At 40.4% G+C, this 21,320-nt stretch overlaps 1 protein-coding gene across 1 annotated transcript in view; it reads left to right on the plus strand.

Annotated features, from left to right (window-relative positions):
* prkci (protein kinase C, iota) overlaps positions 1-19,556 on the plus strand; it is a 42,675-nt gene extending 23,119 nt beyond the window's left edge. Inside the window, exons 7-18 of the mRNA XM_085803801.1 lie at positions 16-70; positions 1,518-1,573; positions 2,487-2,663; positions 4,704-4,801; positions 6,605-6,691; positions 6,786-6,921; positions 7,053-7,140; positions 9,085-9,210; positions 10,138-10,217; positions 10,520-10,609; positions 16,838-16,953; positions 17,566-19,556. Of these exons, the coding sequence (XP_085659927.1) occupies positions 16-70; positions 1,518-1,573; positions 2,487-2,663; positions 4,704-4,801; positions 6,605-6,691; positions 6,786-6,921; positions 7,053-7,140; positions 9,085-9,210; positions 10,138-10,217; positions 10,520-10,609; positions 16,838-16,953; positions 17,566-17,653 (1,197 nt within the window). The 3' untranslated portion in view covers positions 17,654-19,556. The remainder of the gene's footprint in view (positions 1-15; positions 71-1,517; positions 1,574-2,486; positions 2,664-4,703; positions 4,802-6,604; positions 6,692-6,785; positions 6,922-7,052; positions 7,141-9,084; positions 9,211-10,137; positions 10,218-10,519; positions 10,610-16,837; positions 16,954-17,565) is intronic.
* The last annotated feature ends 1,764 nt before the right edge of the window (positions 19,557-21,320 follow it).

The raw sequence follows: 21,320 nt of genomic DNA on the forward strand, positions 1-21,320 counted from the left end.
AATGTTGCTGTCTAGGAACCAATCATGCCAGGACCACCGTCGAGTCAATTAGACCAATCTGAACAGCCAGGTAACACGCACACGTACACACACAGTCACACAAGGTTTTTTTTTCAATGTTTTTGAATTAATTGCATGCGGCTTTTTAACTTCTGTTCCTCGAAGCCAAAGCTGGAGATATTCTATATTTTAATTTTTGTAAACAAATCCCATTAAAAAGACCAAAGCTACGGCCCCATCTTGCAGCACTGCTCAACTTTCCCAGCTCATCTGTGGCTCTAAATATCCAACCCACCTTGTTCCTTTGGGGATATTTGGGAACAGATGGCTGACGTATAAAGGTCTAAAACAGTGTGCCACACTAGTTTCACTGAAACACGGATACCACATGCTAATTAAATCACTTCATCGTTCATCTCAGCTCTTATCAGGGGATTTATTGAATTCAAATGAAAAATACATTTTCCTGCTATTATAATAATAATAAATAAACTCAGCCCAAGATCCTGCTGGCTTTATTCCGCCCAGACTACATGATGCTGGTCAGCTGCATTTATGGTTTCACCTACAGCACCAGACTTAAGTCCAGTCAGGTGGTTGAGAGGCTGACTGGAGTGAGAGAGCTTAGGATCATTTGCTGCTATTGTTAGTGAGGCGTCTGAAGCTCCGTCTAGATGCTCACAGGCTAAAGTGTGTCCACGCAAGTTTCCATCAGTACGATAAATAGTAATTAATACTCATGTTGTGACAGTTTGTATAAATTAAATTCAGCCTTTATTCCCACACTGTACAGCCTACCCATGATACAATACATACGTTTAGTGACGGAGCCATTCAATAATATTATATTACAATTTTTTATTGAATGTTGTCTAACTATTTTATGGTCATTTATTTATGAATTGTTTTTTATTAACTGTGTCTAACGCATTGCTTTTCATTGCATTGAATTGTACACAGTACCTTAAATGTACGTATATGACAATAAACTAACTAACACACAATACATAAGTTTAGTGATGGAGCCATTCAATAATATTATGTATCATGAAGCTTGGACACACTTAATCTCTATCTGGGTAGCTGTAGAGCAGTGATGATGATGGAAACACTGGGATGAAAATATTTTAGTTTGAGCCACTTTTTACTTCCATCTAAGATAAAAATTCAGCTTAAAAATATTAAAACTTTGGTTGTTGATGGTGTGAGAGGACTCATCTTGTAATGAAAATCCACTGACAAACATTTCTTCCATGTATCTACCTACAAAATAGAGTTAGTTTGTTTTATTCTGGTGTTGGTATAGCGTGAATACAAAAGGGTGTTTTCTCGTCTAACCAGGCGGAGAGAAATTACCCAGGCACTGCAGGGCTGTGAACAAAGCGTCTGACTGCCTCTCACCTACTTTCTCTCCTTCTTCTCTCATCTCTCCTACCTCCCTCTCTCCCTCCTCCTCTCCTCTGCTGCCTCCCCCTCTCCTTCTGTCTGTCACTTTCTCCTCTCCTCTCCTCTCTCAGGCCCTCAGAATAAAGACTCCAGAGAAAGCTTGACTTACGACGGAGAAGAGAAAGAGGTGAGAGAGAAATCTTTTCAAACACTGTTGATGTATGACTCACAGTCTGTCAACCTGTCATGTTGACTAGATGGATATGAATTTGTGTGTATGTATATTTAGACAGAGAGAGAGAAAAAGAAGGCACACATGTTTCTGACAGAGTAAGATCACCTGTAATTGGATGCAGTTGCTTCTGTCCACTTATTTTTTTTTTTACCAGGACGTACATTTGGGTGATCCTTCTTCCACCTGCTGTGGATATGTGATATAGAGAGCGTACAGATGCAGGCACTTTTGCAGCGCTGTGGGTATTGATTTCCTTTGGTGGAGCTAATAAAGTAACCTTTTATCACAGCTCTTAACACCAGAGGCTGATTAATGGCCCAAGATGTAGTCTGGGGGTTGGGGTGGGTGGGGGGTTTGTCGAACGGAGCGGCCCGAGCTGAAGATGGATAAAGAATGGATCGAGTTGGACACAGATAGACGGAGATAACAGAGAGCAGCCCAAATGATCTTATCTACGGCTCCGTATCTGACTCTGGGGAAGGCAGGTTGTCACGTGAAGCGAGGTTAGATGGATAGCCGGTGGAAACGGTTCGCTACGGAATAGATTACAGCCCGGCGAGGAGGAGGAGGAGGAGAAGAACATGGGTGAAGGTGCTGCTCAGGTTTACACAGAAGTAGGAACTGTAATACAGCGAGCACTTCCTCTTATGGAGGCACTAGGATCCATCCAGTGTTTAATTAAAAACAAGAAAATCATTACAGAGATTAATTTCCATGAGGTGGAGCTGCGAGCACTTTAAAATTCATTTACAAAACCACCCCAAAGGAAATCGCCCGCTTGCCTCCAAAACCGAATCACTACTTCTATCAATACTTCAATGAGAAACTTATCTTTCTCACTTGTCCCTCCATAACTACCTCCCAGGCACGGAGCAGTAGAGACACGGGGAAATCGCCATCGAGCCTGGGCCTAGCGGACTTCGATCTGCTGAGGGTGATTGGCAGAGGCAGCTACGCCAAGGTGCTGCTGGTGCAGCTGAAGAAGACCGAACGCATCTACGCCATGAAGGTGGTGAAGAAGGAGCTGGTCAACGACGACGAGGTAAAACGAGAAAAGTACAACGCTGATGTTCGTCACATAACGGTGAAATTATCCCTGTGTGTCAAAATGTTCTGAGAAAAGCGGCAAAGTACTCACACTAGACAATCCAGAGCTAATTTTCATTAATTATGATGATTATTTTATTGATTATATGGAAAAAGGCAGTTTTTTTCTTTCTCATCTTTTTATTTATTTATTTTTTTTCAAACATAATACAGCCGTTCATTTGTATATAATATTTACAGTGGAAGCACAATATGTACTGTCAAGCCCTTAGTCCCCATATATTGAGACCATATATACACACATTCATTCATTGTCACATTCATACAGTCTTGTATACAGTACATAAATACACAAAGGTAAAGAAAACATATATATTTCTTTTTTTAATTAAATCAGAACATACTGGAGCTGAGTAACACATATTTGCTGGAAGTCATGGGTCATGTTTACTCTGAAAGTGGAGGAGAGAGAATAGCTGAAAGCAGGCATAAACTGAGAATCAGTTGTCGGGGTGAATAAGATATATTTTTTAACAGTAAAACAAGTGTAAAAATTAAAAAAACAAAACTTCCAGCGCACACTAGAGCAAAGGATAGACACGATTTATTATCAAAAGTAACAACAGAAGGGGCGAACAACGCGTTTCACATGTTGCTTCATGAGATTCGATCTTGATTGTCATAATTGCTTTAATAGACAAGGTGAATAACATCATGATCAATCAATCAATCAATCAATCAATCAATCAATCAATCAATCAATCAATCAATAAGTTTACAAATTAAAAACTCATCTATAAAAGGCAAGTACAAATACCATAAATAGCATGAGAAAGATATAAAGAGTAATACAAATATCTGACAAGAGGTCAACTCTCATAATATGAGACAAGGTAGATGGAAAAAATGAAAAAATAATGTAGATCATAAAAAAGTATAATAATTAGGACCCATTACAATAATGAGATACAAATGCATAATCTAAATGTACTGTACCAACTCATTAATGTATCAAAATAGGAGTGTATACAGTATAAATAATCACAAAATATAGAGAGTACATACAAATACACATCAGAAATTATAATATATAGAAATGCTTATCCAAAAGCAAGTGGGCTAATGTAAACCACGGAGGAGATACTCCACAAATCTACTAAAGCTACCTGTACCTGTCTAAACAGGGAGCGGAGGGAAGTGGATCCCTATACATTACCTGCAGACACAAAAGCACAGACAGATTAGTATACACAATTTACAATTTACAAAAATGGACTTAAGTCTAAAGTCTCATTTAGTCCATGCACAGAGTAAAACAAGCGTCTCGGTACCCAGCTGTGTATACCCGCTGCCTGTTTGAGTCCGTACAGTGTGACAATAATCCAACACTTCTATTGAGATGTGAGAAGGTTAGTTAATAGTGTGGTCACCAGCCTTATGTCACTGCCATGTATAATTAATGTAATTAGCACAATCAATGGGAGCGGTTATTCATAGCACAGTGAACATTTGTCTCCTTCGATTGTGTCTTGTCTGAAACACTTTGAGTTTACTGGACAGACTTCTTTTTTAGCCATCAGTCTTTCTAAGAAGGTCTGGATAAACCATCATGTCATCAAAAATTGATCCTGGGCGAACACATGTAGCAGCACAGCCAGCGGCAATCAGAGTAGTTAGCCTTGATTAGATGCACTTAGCGTGATTGACAAATTGACAAGTGCCTGTCGATCAATGGTGAAGTGTTGGGCTGTCCCTGCCCTGTCAGCGTGAGCAGCATCCGTGTCCAGACATATAATCATCCAGCCGTCGATAGATGATGCTTCTACTGGCTCAGCAGCCACCAAACCGACCTGGAGCTCTGTAGCGTTGGTCGATGGAGCTCTGTGCTTATTCAGCTTTTCTTTTTTTTCTTTTTTTTTTAAACCAAGTTCAAGGGTACTTTGTTCAGAAAGATCTCTGATTGACATTCGCTCTTCTTGTGTCTTTTTGTGTGTGTGTGTGTGTGTGTGTGTGTGTGTGTGTGTTCTTCCTCCAGGACATCGACTGGGTCCAGACAGAAAAGCACGTCTTCGAGCAGGCGTCTAATCACCCCTTCTTGGTGGGCCTCCACTCCTGTTTCCAGACAGAAAGCAGGTGATAGCATTTGTCCCCCCCTCCTGTGCCAGTCACACGGTTTGTTCATGACATGGGAAAATCTGCAAGAATGTTGAAAAACAAATCAGTTTGACGTCCTGAAAACAAGTGAAAATGTAGAAAAATAACCGGTAACACTTATAATGAGGTATAATGCAGTTATAACACTGTATAATTATAGTTATAAACACTCATAAATGATCATAATGCTTTATAATAATAATAATCATAACACAATATAAAGCATTTTATCTTGACTTATAAGGTCAGGTATTATAATACGCTATAATTGTTAGTGACTGGCTGACAATGCCCACACTTATAATGCATTATAAATAGTTATAATGTGTTATAATTGGCTTTTAAACATGTATCATTATAAACACTCATAAATCACATAAGACTTTATAACAATAAGCATAACACATTATAGAGCATTATAACTCTATTATAATACTAAGACCTTATAAGCCATTATAAAATGCTCTATGATGTCTTATGCTTATTGTTATAAAGCCTTATGATAATTAATGAGTGTTTATAATGATAGTTATACACGTTTGTAAGCCAATTATAACACATTATAACTATATTTATAATGCATTATCGATGTGGTCATGATAAAATGCTTTATAGTGTGTTATGATTATTGTTATAAAGCATTATGATAATTTATGAGTGTTTATAATTATCGTTATACAGTGCTATAACTGCATTATAACTCATCATAAGTATGGTTATAATGCGTTATAGAGATAGGCGTCAAGTAAAGTGCTACCAAATAACCATTAAAGTCACAAAGAAACCCCCCTCTGCTCTGCAGTCTTAGATCTGAATATGTAAGACGTCGTAATCTTTGTAAAGTTTTTGTCAGCTAACATCCAAACACTCACATCCCATTATAACACTGCTGCTGCTGTGGGTTTATACAATAACTGCTCACCTCAAATCATATTTAATTGGATACGTTTATGTATCTGCCCCGAGTTCAAGATGAGTCACCAACAATATAATACTTTACAGGAAGATGAAAGGAAAGGATTTTTATATCAACTACAGGGAGGGAGGAGGGATTTTTGAAGCATTTTTCGTGCAATGAGAGATAAATGAACAATTAAGACTTAGACACGATGTACTTTTCATTCGACTGTCATGAAAAAGTCAACAAATGTCAACATTAAGTACTGCAGCTTGTCAGCGAAGTGCGAAACATGATGTGTGAGTGGTAGAGAGTTGCATGTAAGAGCGTTTCCCTTCGCCTACTGCTCCTGTGGTTTACATCAACAGACCACTTTGTGAAGGTCAGACTTGTTAAGGAAGAGTGCGGTTGTGGTTACAGGAACATCTCCATCATCTTGAAACTTCCTGAAGACCTGATTTCAAATCATTGGCATTTCTTTATAACATTTATAGTTTCATAGCATAAGTAAAGAGCAGGAAAAAAAATGTCCTGGGTGTTTAAACAGATTTGATTTCCACAAGCGTTGTCACAGTTTTTCAAATTCATACTAGTCAGAAGAGTTCAGACAGAGAACACCAAGAAATATCACAATTTATCTTGGTATTTGTTGAGATTTTTTGTCCGTAAAGTTTAAATGGGTGTGTTTTGTTTTGTTTTTCAGGTCCTGATAAGATAAACAGAGTTGACATTTAGCAGAAAACAATGTGTACCAGATGGAAACGCATATTCATACGACTTTGTGTTTCCCACCACAACACGATGCTGGCTCTGTTGTCCCATGCAAATGACTATGCGTTGGAGCGAAAAGATTAAACTCACTATTACATTTCCTTCTTTTACAGACTCTTCTTTGTTATTGAATATGTGAACGGTGGAGATCTCATGTTCCACATGCAGAGACAAAGGAAACTTCCAGAAGAACACGCCAGGTAGAGCGATTCAAACTAAAAAAAAACTAACGCCATTTATTGTCTGATTGTCGCCATGTGTGATTTTGAGAAACCGCTCATTCTCCTTTTGCAGATTCTACTCAGCGGAGATCAGTCTTGCGCTCAACTACCTCCACGAACGGGGAATCATCTACAGAGATCTGAAACTGGACAACGTGCTGCTGGACTCAGAGGGACACATCAAACTTACAGACTACGGCATGTGCAAGGTGTGGTTTTCACGCGGCGCTCGTGATATCGTTATGCACTTTGGATAAAAGCACCTGCGGAAAGTGTCGGTTTACAGCCCCACTCGGATGAGCTCACTCACTCACGGCTTATGATCTTTTTGTTTTTGCAGGAGGGTTTGAGACCGGGCGATACAACGAGCACTTTCTGTGGTACCCCCAATTACATCGCCCCCGAGATCCTCAGAGGAGAGGATTATGGTGAGAATTACAACACGCAAGCACTTAGCAGAAATGCTATCTGATCATTTGGTGCGATACACACAATGTGAGACATTATGCAGGAATATATGAGACGCTGCTTGTTTTATGGATGCGCATGGGTGCAGTATCTGGGTTATCAACACAATTTAAGAGGTCTTATTCGAATAAATATGCATGCTTTAAAAACAAAAAGGAAGAAATTAGAAAAATGAGGTCAAACTAAAAAAAAAAACCGAGTAGAAAATGAGAAACAAAGGCTAAAAATCAATAAATAAACTAGAAAATCAATAAAATAAAAGTAACAAATGTGCAAATATGTTGGGGAAAAAGCAATAAAATCATAATTGAAGCAGATGTGGCGTCATCTGAATGAATAGTGCTTCTATATTCACTCCTTATAAACGATACATGTCTCGGTGGGATATAATGGTGACTAATGTGTCCTGGTCACAGTTTAATATCCTCCAGCCACTAAGGACAAAGGTGCAGTTTCAAGTGTTCACTCAAACATCAGATTCTACATCATGACTGTGTGCTGCACTCGGACACATTTATAAACACAATACAATAAAAATAGAAAGAAAAAAAGATAGAGCTCCCTGGTTACCAAAAGTGGTATCATAGCAACAAGTTCCACTGTTCCAAGGATCATACCAGTGTTCTTTTTTTTCTTTTTTGCATGTTAACATTTTACAATAGGCCTTTTTTTACCCATAATGACAACATATTAACTGGTCACAGTGGGAAAATCACACGAGTGAGAGATAAAATAAACAAAGTGTCATGAAAAACATCTTTAGGCCCACTGTGGTGCCCTGTGAAACCAACTACATTTGGTTTTTTTTAAGGGATAGTTCAACATTTTGGCAAATTGGCCCATTGCCATAATCCCTATAGTCTTAGGAGTAGGTTCGTTACCTTTAATTGTCGGTGCAAGCAATTTTTAGAACGGCGGAGCAGAGCCGCGAGCTGCTCAGAGCTACGCTACGGAGGCTCATTGGATTTCTTGGTTTCCCTCATCAAACTCATCAAATACACAATCCAACAACTCCAAAACGCTCTGGTGGACAAGTTGTGACCTGCACATTCACCACACTATGAGATAATAACAGAACCTTACGAGACAGGGTTGTTTTAGAGGTAAATTCATGCAATTCATGCCCGTTCCCGTCGGGGGCAGTTTTTCCATCAAGCAGTCTCTGAATTTACCTAAAAAACAACTCCGTCTCGTAACGTTCTGTTATTATCTCATAGCGTGGTGAATGTGCCGGTCACAACTTGTCCACCAGAGCGTTTTGGAGTTATTGGATTGTGTATTTGATGAGTTTGAAGAAGGAAACCAAGAAATTCCATGAGCCTCTGTAGCGTAGCTCTCTGAGCAGCTTGTGGCTCTGCTCCGTTGTTCTAAAAATAGCTTGCACCAACAATTAAAGGTAACGAACCTACTCCTAAAACTATAGGGATTATGGCAATGGGCTAATTTGCCAAAATGTTGAACTATCACTTTAGTCTTGAACACACACACAGTGACATTGTAAAGCTGATCTGATAAATGGGGTTTTTTTAAGTGAAGGAGGTGGAAGAAAACATTAAAATAAGGAACTATTTGGGAAACTCCTCGTGTGCTCTCAGAAATAGGTTCAGACAGGGGATTTCTTTTTCTTCTTTTTTTTTATCCTGTTCCCCGACGTTAACAAATCTTTTATCTTTCATAGTCTTTTTTTAACATCACATATACACGCTTGCTCGTCTTATTTCCTGGTCGTAGGCGCCGGTTGTGAACACTAATGAGGCTGCCCACAGAAGCTCTTGTATTTTTGTCCTCTCAGTCCGCTGAAGAGATTTAATGGTCTTTTTGTACTCAACCACCGCCATTCATCCTTTTCCCTAACCTTTAGCGGGACTGTGTGTGTGTGTGTGTGTGTGTGTGTGCGTCTTCAGGGTTCAGCGTGGACTGGTGGGCGCTTGGCGTGCTGATGTTCGAGATGATGGCGGGCCGGTCGCCCTTCGACATCGTGGGGAGTTCTGACAACCCGGACCAGAACACAGAAGACTACCTCTTCCAAGGTAAAAAACCAAACACCCCCACAGCTCAGATGTGTCGGTGGAGGGAGAAAACAACGCGGCTCTCAACAACACCTTCGTATTGACACGTTTTGAAGAGAGCCACTTTTCTCTCCGTACCCGGCACAAACCATCTGTTACCGGCGGAAACGTGTGAACTCACGTGTGTGTTTTTGTTTTTGTTGTAAATATACCGTCTCAAAATGTGTCTTGTTTGCTCATCGCTGCCTGCAAGTGTCGGATAGACGGGGGATTAAAATGTACCACTCGACAGACTGAAGTCATACTTCAAGACGTTTCTATCAAACAGTACTGACGTTGCATCGAGCAGCTCTTTAATGTATATTTAACATGAGGAAACCCGACAGGACTCGACTCAAAACGCAGTCATATCTGCAGCAGTGCTTAGTTTAGTTTAGTTTATTTAGATCCCCATTAGCTTTTGCCACGCAGCAGCTATTCTTCCTGGGGTCTTTTCATCATAATAAATGACAAATACAAACCATTAACACATAAAATACATTAATACATAAAACACATACTCAATACAAGAAAAAAAACAAACAAAAAAAACAAAACATCCAAGACAAACACTTAACATATGTTACCCGCTCCTACATTGAATCACTACACAACAAGAATACCAGGACCCAGTTTTACAAATAGGCTACTAATGGTCAAAATTGCGATCAAAATAATAATCTCTTAATTTCATTTTAAAACTAACCATGTTTCTTTGTTGTATAACATAATTCGGAAGGGCATTCCACTCCTTCATAGCTCGATATAATACTGTGCCTTGAGAGAGTGCCCTGGGTAAAATAAAATGTGCTGGTGTTGTCCTCTGTCATTTTAGCCTCAGGGGACTCACTGTCTGTCTGTCTGTCTGTCTCTCTCCCCTCCTCCCCTTCTCTCTCCCTCCTCCTGCAGTTATATTGGAAAAACAGATCAGAATCCCCCGCTCGTTGTCAGTCAAAGCCGCCAGCGTCCTCAAGGGATTCCTCAACAAGGTAAGACGGGGTCAGGCAGGACCCGATCAATCTTAAACACTTTCCGCCCCTCTGACAATGACATCGTTACGTCTCTCACTGTCTTGAACCTCAGTGCGCTCTCTCATCCCTTTTCACCCACACTTATACTTAAAAAAAAAAACTTTTTCACTTACCATACCCCTCTTTTTTTCACCTTTCTTGCAAATTCCCTCCTTTCTAACCTTCCCCACCTTTTCTCTCGCCCCTCATCTCACTCCTTGTCTGTCTCCATCACCATCATGTCACCGTCTCTCAACCTCCTCTCACTCTCTCTCCCACAGGATCCCAAGGAGCGTCTAGGCTGCCACCCTCAGACAGGATTCGCAGACATCATGGGCCATCCGTTCTTCCGCAATGTCGACTGGGACCTTGTGAGTCATTCCTTCGTACTATCTCTCTCTCTCTCTCTCGCTCTCTCTTTTTTTTTCCGCCTTCTCCCTTTCCTGAATCGCTTCATGCAATTAATCACAGTTTTCATCATAGTTTGTAATGAAGGGAATCAGTGCTGGTGCACGCCGGCTGCCAAATAGGTCAAAATCAATCCATATATTGATCCTTGCGGAGAAAGAAAAACAGAAAGACGCTCCTACACAGCAGAAGGTCAGATCTGAGTGCACGGGGGTCGCCGTCGCCCCTCCCGCTCCCCCTGCTGCCCCGCAGGCTGGGAAACTCTGTCAAAGCCGAGGATTATTAGCGTTGAGATGAGTCGAGACTCCACATCCTGGTGCAGAGCAGACAGACAGAGACGGAAAGAAGAAACAAACCAAACAGGCCGGGCAGGAGTCTGACGGCAGCAGATAGGCTGACTAACAGACAGACAAGACGAACCGAGACGAGACAGGAAGCCAGAGAGAGAAGCATCACTTACTGACAGTCACCAAGACAGAAAAGCTGAAATGGGAAACTCTGGATTTACATTTCTTATTCTTATACAGTACAGGCCAAAAGTTTGGACACACTCAATGCATTTCCTTTATTTTCATGACTATTTACATTGTAGATTCTCACTGAAATTCCACTAATGAACCCTGACAAGGCACACTGACACCTGTGAAGTGAAAACCATTTTCAGGTCAGGTTCACCTCTTGAAGCTCATCAAGAGAATGCCAAGACTGTGCAAAGCAGTAATCAGCAAAGGGTGGCTACTTTGAAGAAACTAGAATTGGTGGGGGCAGAGATAGAGGAGGAGGAGGAAGAAGAAAAGAAGAAAGAGAAGACAAAAAGAAAAGACGTGTTTTCAGTTATTTCACACTTTTTTGTTAATTCCACATGTGTTCATTCATAGTTTTGGTGCCTTCAGTGAGAATAAAGGAAACACATTGAATGAGAAGGTGTGTCCAAACTTTTGGCCTGTACTGTATCTCACAGGGGAAGTCGTTTGATCGATCAAATAGTGGAATAACAATTCTTATTACACGGCTCTATTGAATGCTGCTCTCTAATTGGTCCAGCGCTGCGTTCTGCGGTCCGTTATTTCTGAATAACAGACCGTCGTCAAGTATAATGACCGTTGCTAGGGACACCGCTCTGATCCGCACAGCACAGAAAAGAGAAACCATGCAGGATATTTACTTTATGTTTCATGTTTACCGTCATTAAACAGCTTCGGACTAATTGTGAAGTTAGATAAATGATTTGTAACTTGTTACATTTTGACCCTGCACCCCGCAACCTGTAATCTCTTGTTTATGACAGATACGACTACACAAAATACACACATCATAACATGTGTATGGTAATCCATCGATCCACTGATTGATTATCAAAGGCTTCAAATGCACGAACAGGAGGCTCAGCAAAACAGCGGACGTGATCGGACATGCAGATTCATTAAATGATGCAATTAAAAATCGATGAACGTCGTATTTTGATCAACATTATGTTTCAAATTAATTATTTTACTCGTAAACCGTGTAATAAGCGGGATAATGTATAGTTGGTCGGTTGTTATGGAGAAATAAACCCCGACAGGAAGTATGAAGTACCTCCGAACTATACATTATCCCTTACATGTTCAGGACGAAGCCATTTGTTAAAGGGATAGTTCACCCTAGAATGATATTTCGCTCATTATCTACTCACCCTCATGTCGACTAAGGGCTGGAAGAAGTTTCAGATTCCTCCGTGGCTTCTCTGAGTTACAGGGGGTCTCGGCATAGCAGTGCATGTCCATATAACGGTTGCAAAGGGACACCGAAGCTCTTCGTAAAAAAACACACACAAAAAAACATCCAAATACCTCCATGATGCTCGTATGTAATGTCCGTCTTGTGCTGAAGCCCCAAATTGCGTAATTGTCCCGAAAAAAATTAAATAAGTCTATATTTTAAGCTTGTTTGTAGCGGAAGCTTCTCGAAGCTCCTCTTCCTGGTCCGTCCAAATCTCGCGTGATTCGCAGTAACCGCACTGACGCATGCTGACGCCGGCGCAAATCACGCGAGATTTGGACGGACCAGGAAGAGGAGCTTCGAGAAGCTTCCGCTACAAACAAGCTTAAAATATAGACCATAATACATCCATGATATAGACTTATTTAATTTTTTTCGGGACAATTACGCAATTTGGGGCTTCAGCACAAGACGGACATTACATACGAGCATCATGGAGGTATTTGGATGTTTTTTTGTGTGTGTTTTTTTACGAAGAGCTCCGGTGTCCCTTTGAAACCGTTATATGGACATGCACTGCTATGCCGAGACCCCCTGTAACTCAGAGAAGCCACGGAGGAATCTGAAACTTCTTCCAGCCCTTAGTCAACATGAGGGTGAGTAGATAATGAGCGAAATATCATTCTAGGGTGAACTATCCCTTTAATTCAATTTTAGCATCATTAGGAGTCATTTCATTTTTAAGTTCACTGTGAAATTAAAAACTAAGCTAGACTATGTTTTAGTTGGTGATTCTCACGCTGTGGGTCACATGATCGAAACAGTGATGGTGTAACTTCCCAGTCGGTTGAGAGTCATCCAGAGTGGTCCGACAGGAGGTCACAGCAAAAATCTGTAATACTGTAATGCTGTTCTCTTTCCTATCCCAAATAAAATAAAGTCACGGTGGCTGGTCTGTGGTGTCGATGACGTGTGGGTGTGCAGGTAAAACAAAAAGGACTGCTCAAAGCAAAGTTTCAATGATAAACCAAAAATCCAGGTCCTTTATAAACAAAAGTACTACTAATATGAGCCAAAAATGCCTTTTTGTCATGGTGGCAGGCACGACACGACACGTAACAACACAGAAAGAAAGAATTGTGTGACTCAATCCGCAACACCTGTCCTTGCTCATCCCTTTGTTCAAATACCCCCCCCCTCCCAGAATAGTTTGTCACAACACACCGTGCTTTAGACACAACTGTGTTTGGGGCTGCACATCTGCAGACCAGTCAGCGTATCCATGGTCACAGTGTTTCAGCTTAGCAGTGAAAAATATGAAATTAAAGCTGGAACCTTCAAGGGAACGAGGGAGGAAAAAATGCTGGGAAACGTTGTCATAGATGGTTGTCATGAGGTGGAGGACACAGGAAATTAAAGCAGAAGTAAGCGGAATATTTGTGTTAATATAAGTCTTAAATAGTTCTATCTTCCGACAGCAATCACTTATATAGAGTGTTTGGTCTGAAACACGGGTCTGTCAGTCACTCTGCTCTGCTGTAAGCCGAGGAGAAAACTTTCCTTGTATCCTACAACCTTTATCCAATGAGGAGAGAGAACGGCATAAAGGGGCGGTCCTCTCTGTGTGTGCAGCCAAGGGCGGGATGCGCGTGAATGTGGGGACGTAGGGACGAGGGCGGGGACTGCTAACTCCATCGGCTGACAGGAAGTTATAGCCAAAACGACCGGATCGCTTACTTCTGCTTTAACTCCCACATGTGTATTTGTTTTTGAAATTTTCTTTTTTATTTAAGATTTCAAACAACAGAGAAAGAACAAAAATAGACAGAATATAAGGGAACATGGTTGACATGGGCTGTACATTAGTGCAAAATGTTACATCTCAAAGAATATGAAGTCCACTGTTCCCACCAGTTCTCTGTATATTGTTCGGCCTGTAGTCTTAGGGACAAGGTCAGTTTTTCCATGCATTGTATTTCGTTAACAGCGGTGATCCAGTCATTCCTTGATGCCAGATTTGTCTGCAGCCATTTCCGTGTAATGACCTTCTTGCTTGCAGCCAAGAGCCCTTTATATATAAATAGTTGTCCTGGTCCATACTGCAAGTCCAACTGTGATTGTGATTTTACCCAAATACAGTGAAACAAAAGAGAAATCAACGTCTGCACAGATGGTGAAGCCCTGCAAGACTTTTTTTTTGTGATTTGCCTTTAGAGGGGAAATCTAAATAAAACTATAACTTGACTTGACTATATTAAGAGAGTATGAGGATCCCAGTGAAAGTCAAACTAGGTCTAATGGCACTCAGGTTATTTATGAAGCTTCCTGTTCTCAGTTTCAGAGATGAGTAACATCATCATCATTTAAGAGTGAACATGACACCCCCCGAACTGTGCAGTGAAACTCAAGGCTGTCTGAGTGGTTGTAGTGTGTTGTCAACACATTCAAAAAAGATTAACAGTCTGGTCTAGATATAGTTTCCCGTAGCACTGCAGCTGACATTTATTTCCTCTATTGATTAATATGTTGATTTGTTTTTAAATAGGATTAGACTATTAAAAAGTCAGGAGAAAAAAAAGCACAGGTGATGAAAATGAATACGATGTTCGATCTACAATAGTATAACACGGGAAATCCATACGTTTGTGAGGAAGGAGCCAGTAAATATGTGTGCTTGAAAGGTGAATTTAATCAATGATCAAAACAGCTGGTAATTCCCTGTCTGCTGATAGATTAATCAATGACTCCATTGATCATTATATACCTGGTTTTAAGCATCTAAAATTAAATTAAATTACATTAAATTAGATGCAAATGACTGTTTTTTATTTTTATTTTAGTTGGACACTCAGTTGAACTGGTTTAGTTCAAACTGCTTTGTTTCTAAAATGTTTGTAGAGAACAGGAAGTGTCCTCATAAAACTCTGCATACACGTAAATGATCCGGCGTGTTTCATCACCGGAGGTCAGACAGACGTGACCTTAACAAACGGACAGACACACATGCACTGGTGGATGACATGACAGTCAGACAGACCTTCAGACAGGCAGCGCAGCTTGTCACGGATCACCATGACCTCTTTTTCCCTGTTTGGTCTGGAGCGGAGAACCAGCAGTCGGTCAGAGTGTCTGGGTGGATCAGCTTACACCCCCCACACCCACCTCTCACCTAACGCACACACACACACTCGCACACTCGCACACTAAGCCCTAAAGTTTCCCCTGCAGTGCAGCTGTTGACCTGCAGGGGGAGCAGTCGTTGGTTTGCCTGACTGACTGTGTGACATCAGGGCAGAAAGTGCAGGTTCCTCTTGAAGGTTTCAGTCAGAGGAGCTGCTGTTGGTCATTTAACGTGTTTCTGTGTGAAAACAGGACACTTGTACTCATAATACAATATTATTATTATTATTATACCTCTATCAGCTTTTCATTCCCCTTTTCTGTCCAGTCTGTTTTTGCTTCTATGCAGAGCGTGCGGTGTGCTGTGTGTCGTCCTTGTCCTTTGACTGACTCTGTATATATACGATTGCTGCTCTATCTTTGTCGTGCATTTCTGTCCTTTTTCAATGCATTTTTAAATAAACGATAAACCCGTCTCTAGACCAGATCATGGTTTGACTGCTACTCTAGGGTGGCGCCAAGCAGCTATTTCCTTCATCAGTTAATCTGATGATTATTTCCTCATTTAATTAATTTAATCATTTAGGCTATAAAATGTCAAAGTGATCAATGATTATCACAGATTCCCAGAGCAAAAAGGCTTCTTCTTCCTCTTCTTCTTCTTCTTGTCTGGCTTGTTAAAGCAACAGTCCCAAATCCACATAGTACTGTATATCCATGTAGTTCAGCCCTTTCTAAATACTTGCCTATACAGTGTCATACAAAAGTTTCGGTGCCCCTTTTCAAAATTTCTGTTGATGTGAACAGTTAAAGTTACAGATGACACATTTCCCTTTACATTTTAAACAATATATTTTTGATTTTATTTTCATCTTTTACATTTTCAAAACGACAGAAAAGGACAAGGGTTTGTCCACCCTGCATAGTTAGTACCTAGTAGCCCCCAACTTTGGAAACTATCGCAGTGCGTAAATAGTAAATATCTTGTTTGATACCTTGGTCAAAGTTATCTGAGAGCTCAAGTCTCCTGGGTTTCCAATTCTTTTGCAGGCTGCTGCTTTGTTTCCCTTTTTCACTTTAAAAGTGTAGAAAACAAAAATAATACGCTGATATTGCTTAAAAATATTGCAAAAGACTCTTTCATGTTTAACTTTATGTCTTTTGGAGATCATTTCATCTTGATCCACTTGCTCAACTGTTTTCATTAACAATAATTTTGACCAGGGGTGCCCAAACTTTTGGATACCACTGTACATTTATTTTTATATTGATTAGCTAATTACTCGTCTGTGTTGTTGTCATGCTATATGACATTGATCACGTGTGTTTCTAAATGTTCCCACCTGATGCCTGTGTTGTTGTTATTCCAGCTGGAGCAGAAGCAGGTCGTCCCTCCATTCAAGCCCAACATCTCAGGGGAATTCGGACTGGACAACTTTGACGCCCAGTTCACCAACGAGCCCATCCAGCTGACGCCCGACGACGAGTGAGTTCCCGTTTTCACCGGCTTCACCCTCTTTCATCCATATTATGAGATAGATAGATAGATAGATAGATAGATAGATAGATAGATAGATAGATAGATAGATAGATAGATAGATAGATAGATAGATAGATACAGAAAGATAGATATATATAGATAGATAGATAGATAGATACAGATAGATAGATAGATATAGATAGATACAGATAGATAGATAGATAGATACAGATAGATAGATAGATAGATAGATAGATAGATAGATAGATAGATAGATAGATAGATAGATAGATAGATAGATACTTTATTAATCCCAGTCGGGAAATTCAGGTGTCTCTCGCTCATCCAGACAATTAAAACAATTAAAACGCAGACCAGTACAAACAATAACGGGACAATAAAATAAAATAAATAAATAAACACAAATGAGGCAGTACAGTACACTACACTACAAGTGGAGCTATAGAATAAAATCACAGTATAAGTGCATGATAAGAACTATATAAAAGATAAAAGACTGGATGAAGACTGGATAAAAGACTATAAATAAAATAAATAGCAACTAATAAAAAAAAACAAAAACACTTGTAATTTACACATCTCTTTTTCCCATCGCAGGGACATCGTCAAGAAGATCGACCAGTCTGAGTTCGAAGGCTTCGAGTACATCAACCCACTCCTGATGTCGGCGGAGGAGTGTGTGTGAGGCCCATACACACCACCACCACCAACCCCCTCGCCACCGCCACCGCCCCACCACCACCCCCAACACCACCAACACCCCGCGCACACACAATACAACACACACACTCATGCACGTGTTAACATGGTGTCTCAGTGTCTTCAAGCTGCATGGTTACAAGACAACCCGACGACGACGACGACGTACAACCTTGTGTTCGAGCGCCGCACATGCACAGTAGAACGCTTATTTGCCAAAACCAGTCTCACACTCTGCCATTTATAACCACTTGCCCTTAAGCCTACCTTCTTTCTTAATTATTTTTATATCATGTAAATCTGCACTGATATCATTTTTTTCCTCATCGGGGGCCTCTTTATCAGTAGCCGACGAGGCTACGAAGTTCTTCCAAGGTCGCTGTACACCGGGGGCGCGAGAGATGACAGACGAACTGAGCATCCTGTCCTTCCAGCTAGTGGGGCGTTTTCAATGCATATTTTATTTGTGTACATATATATAAATATATATATGAAACTACTATTGAGGATAATCGTTAGACAAGGCCTTTTTGTTTTTTTTGTTTTTCTTTTACGCTTCAAGCCACAGTTGGACAAAACTGGCAACTTAAATCGTCATGAAGTCATTTTTTGATTTAGCTTTGTCCCACCGCCCGCCCTCGGTAGAAGAAGCAGAATCATAACACTAGCATTTAAAAAGAAAAAAAAGAAAGAAAAAGATAAAAATTTATATATTTTTCTCATGTTTTATTTAACAACATGGCAGTCATGTCTTGTTCTGAGTGTTAACAGAACAAAAAAAAAAGAAAAGAGTTCAGACTTTGTTTAGATGAATACGAAACATCTGGTAAACAGCGAGTGAGTCGGCTTCAAGTCTCTCCTCCCAGAATGAAGGAATTTAAACAGCAGTATCCACCCGACACTAATGATGAGTCGATAGTCAAAACTGTGAATGAACGAGCTCGTTACGCTGGGAAATGGGCTGGAAGAGTAGCACACAGTACCTGAACGCTGGAGCACAGGTTTTTTTTTTTTATATTTTTATTTTGCTGTGCAGACCATCCATTAAAATATACAGTCACACAGGACCAAAAAAAAAAAAAAGAAACATTTTTCTGAAAAATGTCTTGCTGGTACGTACGTATTAGAAAGGTACAGTATATATATGAGAAATGTGCTGTCCGAAGTCATAGAATTTATATATTCAGATTTTTTTGTTTTGCTAATTTTTAATACTATGCCTTTCTGAAAGTTATGGTCTGTTATCTTTTTTGTACTTTCTCCATTCCATGTATGTCTTTTTATTATTGTAAATCAAAAATACTAAGTGATAGTTGAAACACAGAGTCTCAGCAGAGAGCCACACAGTGCAGCTGCGGTCCTAAAATGTGGCTCCAGAGCTGTGATCTGTGTCTGCTGTGCTCCATCTTTACCATATCTAACCCACAGTTCATTAGATATTTTGTAAAAACTGCTTTAAAGCGTACAGTATGAGAGCTGCGGAGACCCTTCTCTCTGTCCCACAGACTAACGACACTAAGTGATGACGCATGAACCTCCAGACTTTCCTCCAGTCGAAGCTTCTCTCTACTTGGAAATATATTTTTTGTTTGGGCTCACGTGGTGACAGGAGGAATTCATTCATTCTGTTATACATATTATTTCTGCTTTATTGTTACATTTTTGTGAATCTGATTTAATTTTGAATTTTGTTTTTTCTTTTTTTTTTTTATCACTACATTGATTCCAAAATGTTACTGAGGTGAACCCGATGGAAACACTATTGTTGTATTTTGTTATGTTTTGGGGCTGTTTGCCGCCCACAGGACTCTGCTGAACTTTATTATTAGTGTTCAAAGAAAAACACAGATGGTAAAATAAACATTTTATTTCTCTCCTTGTGGTAATAAGTGATTGTGTCATTCATTTAAAGGAGCGATTCACTCGTCACGAGGAGCGCTTTCGGTCTGGATTCATTTACTGTATATAAAGCTGTATGTTTGAGAGAATGACCCTGAAGTTAAACAACGTATTTATGATGTAACCCTTTAGCTGGAGTCAGTTTATAGGCAGGTCAGGTCCAGTGAAAGATGACGTTGGATTGCATCATTGAAAATTTAGGATTCAGTGTTTTTGCAGTTTGAGAACTCCTAATGACTGACAAACGTAGTAAGAGTAAAATATAATGTATAATAAAACAAACAATCATGACCAAGAATCTGCATTTTCAGATGTTGTGGATAAAAACGTCCACCTTTTAGGATTTGTGAACCAACGTTAAGAAAAAAAAAAGTTTGCATAACCTGAAGTGACATGAATGAACTGGTCACATGCCTCACTGGAGCTTTTTTTCTTTTTCTTTTTTCTTTTTTTTTACCTGTCAGTCGTGCTAAAGATACATTGAGACTCGTGCAAACACATGCCTGTCTGGGCAAACTTCAGACTGTGATGGCTTTACTGCCGAGAGCAGACCTGAGCTCTCCGACCCAGATGGGTGTCTGGAGAGAAGGGAATTAGTCGTTGAGTCGTTAAGCTGCAGCTTTTCCACTCCAGCTGCCTGTGTCTCTGTCTCCGCTGGTCACATGACTCCCCTGCCCGGCCGCCTGGCTTTCAGAAAGGCTCTCGGCGTCCCCAGGGGTGAAAAGGTCATTGACACCATTGCTCTCCCTATACTCTGCCCTCACACAGTGCTGAGAGGTGGGGAAACGGTGGGAAGGGGAAGGGGAGGGGGGGGGGGGGTCATGGAAATGATGATGTATCAAAAACTAATAAAAAGGATTGATTTGTGTGCTGCAATAACTCGGACAATGGCGGATAGAAACCCATTGTGTGCGGCTTATTTCACACCCTGCTCCACTAAACCATTGTATATTGTTTCAATTGAACCAGATTTTGTGGAAAATTACTCCCCTTGTGCGACCGCATGAGACAGATACAGCTCTCCGCCGCTCGCAGGACGGGGACAAATGCCTTTGCATAATTCTGTATTCCCATGGTGGCGTGTTTGACACTGTTCCTGTGCCCTCTCTGGTGGAGAACGGGGGCTACGCCTCCCCCAGGCACCGTGGCTCCACATCACCCTGTGGAAGACACAAGGAAGACTAACCTTGTATAATTAATGATGTAAAACGGAGGAGGATCTGAAAAAACATCCTGTTTTAATTGCTGTTATCTTGTTGGGTGTTTTTTTTTTCTTCTTTCCATCCCTGAAGGGATTAATTAGGAAGTAGAAGAATCATACTCGGTGCTAAATACAGTCCCTTAGTAAAACACACACTGCAATTTAAGGTGCATCTAGTGCTCTATACTTGGCACAGTCTGCACGCTATCACATTGCATTTACTGGAGCTCTTCACTGTAGTACTGAGGTAATGAGTTGTTCTGAGCGATTTCCAGCATCAGTGGTTAAATGCACTTGTCCCACCCTCCCAGTAAGGCAGCTACAAATTGGTGTGTGCTACTTCGGTGATTGTAATAATATAGAGGAGGCAGCTTGAGTGATAAAAAGAAAGAAAAAAAAAACATTTGTTCCATCAGCAAACCCTTGAGACGACTCCTCACGACCACCACTCCAGAAAACACCTACACGCTGAATGTAAACTAACGGGTAAGAAATAAAATTATAATAAAGGAGACCAGCTTCAGTATAAAAAAAAAAAACACTGATTATAAAA

This window comes from Trachurus japonicus, chromosome 17, assembly GCF_045865225.1.
Source record: "Trachurus japonicus isolate A0001 chromosome 17, Traja_1.0".
Classification (NCBI taxonomy): domain Eukaryota; kingdom Metazoa; phylum Chordata; class Actinopteri; order Carangiformes; family Carangidae; genus Trachurus; species Trachurus japonicus.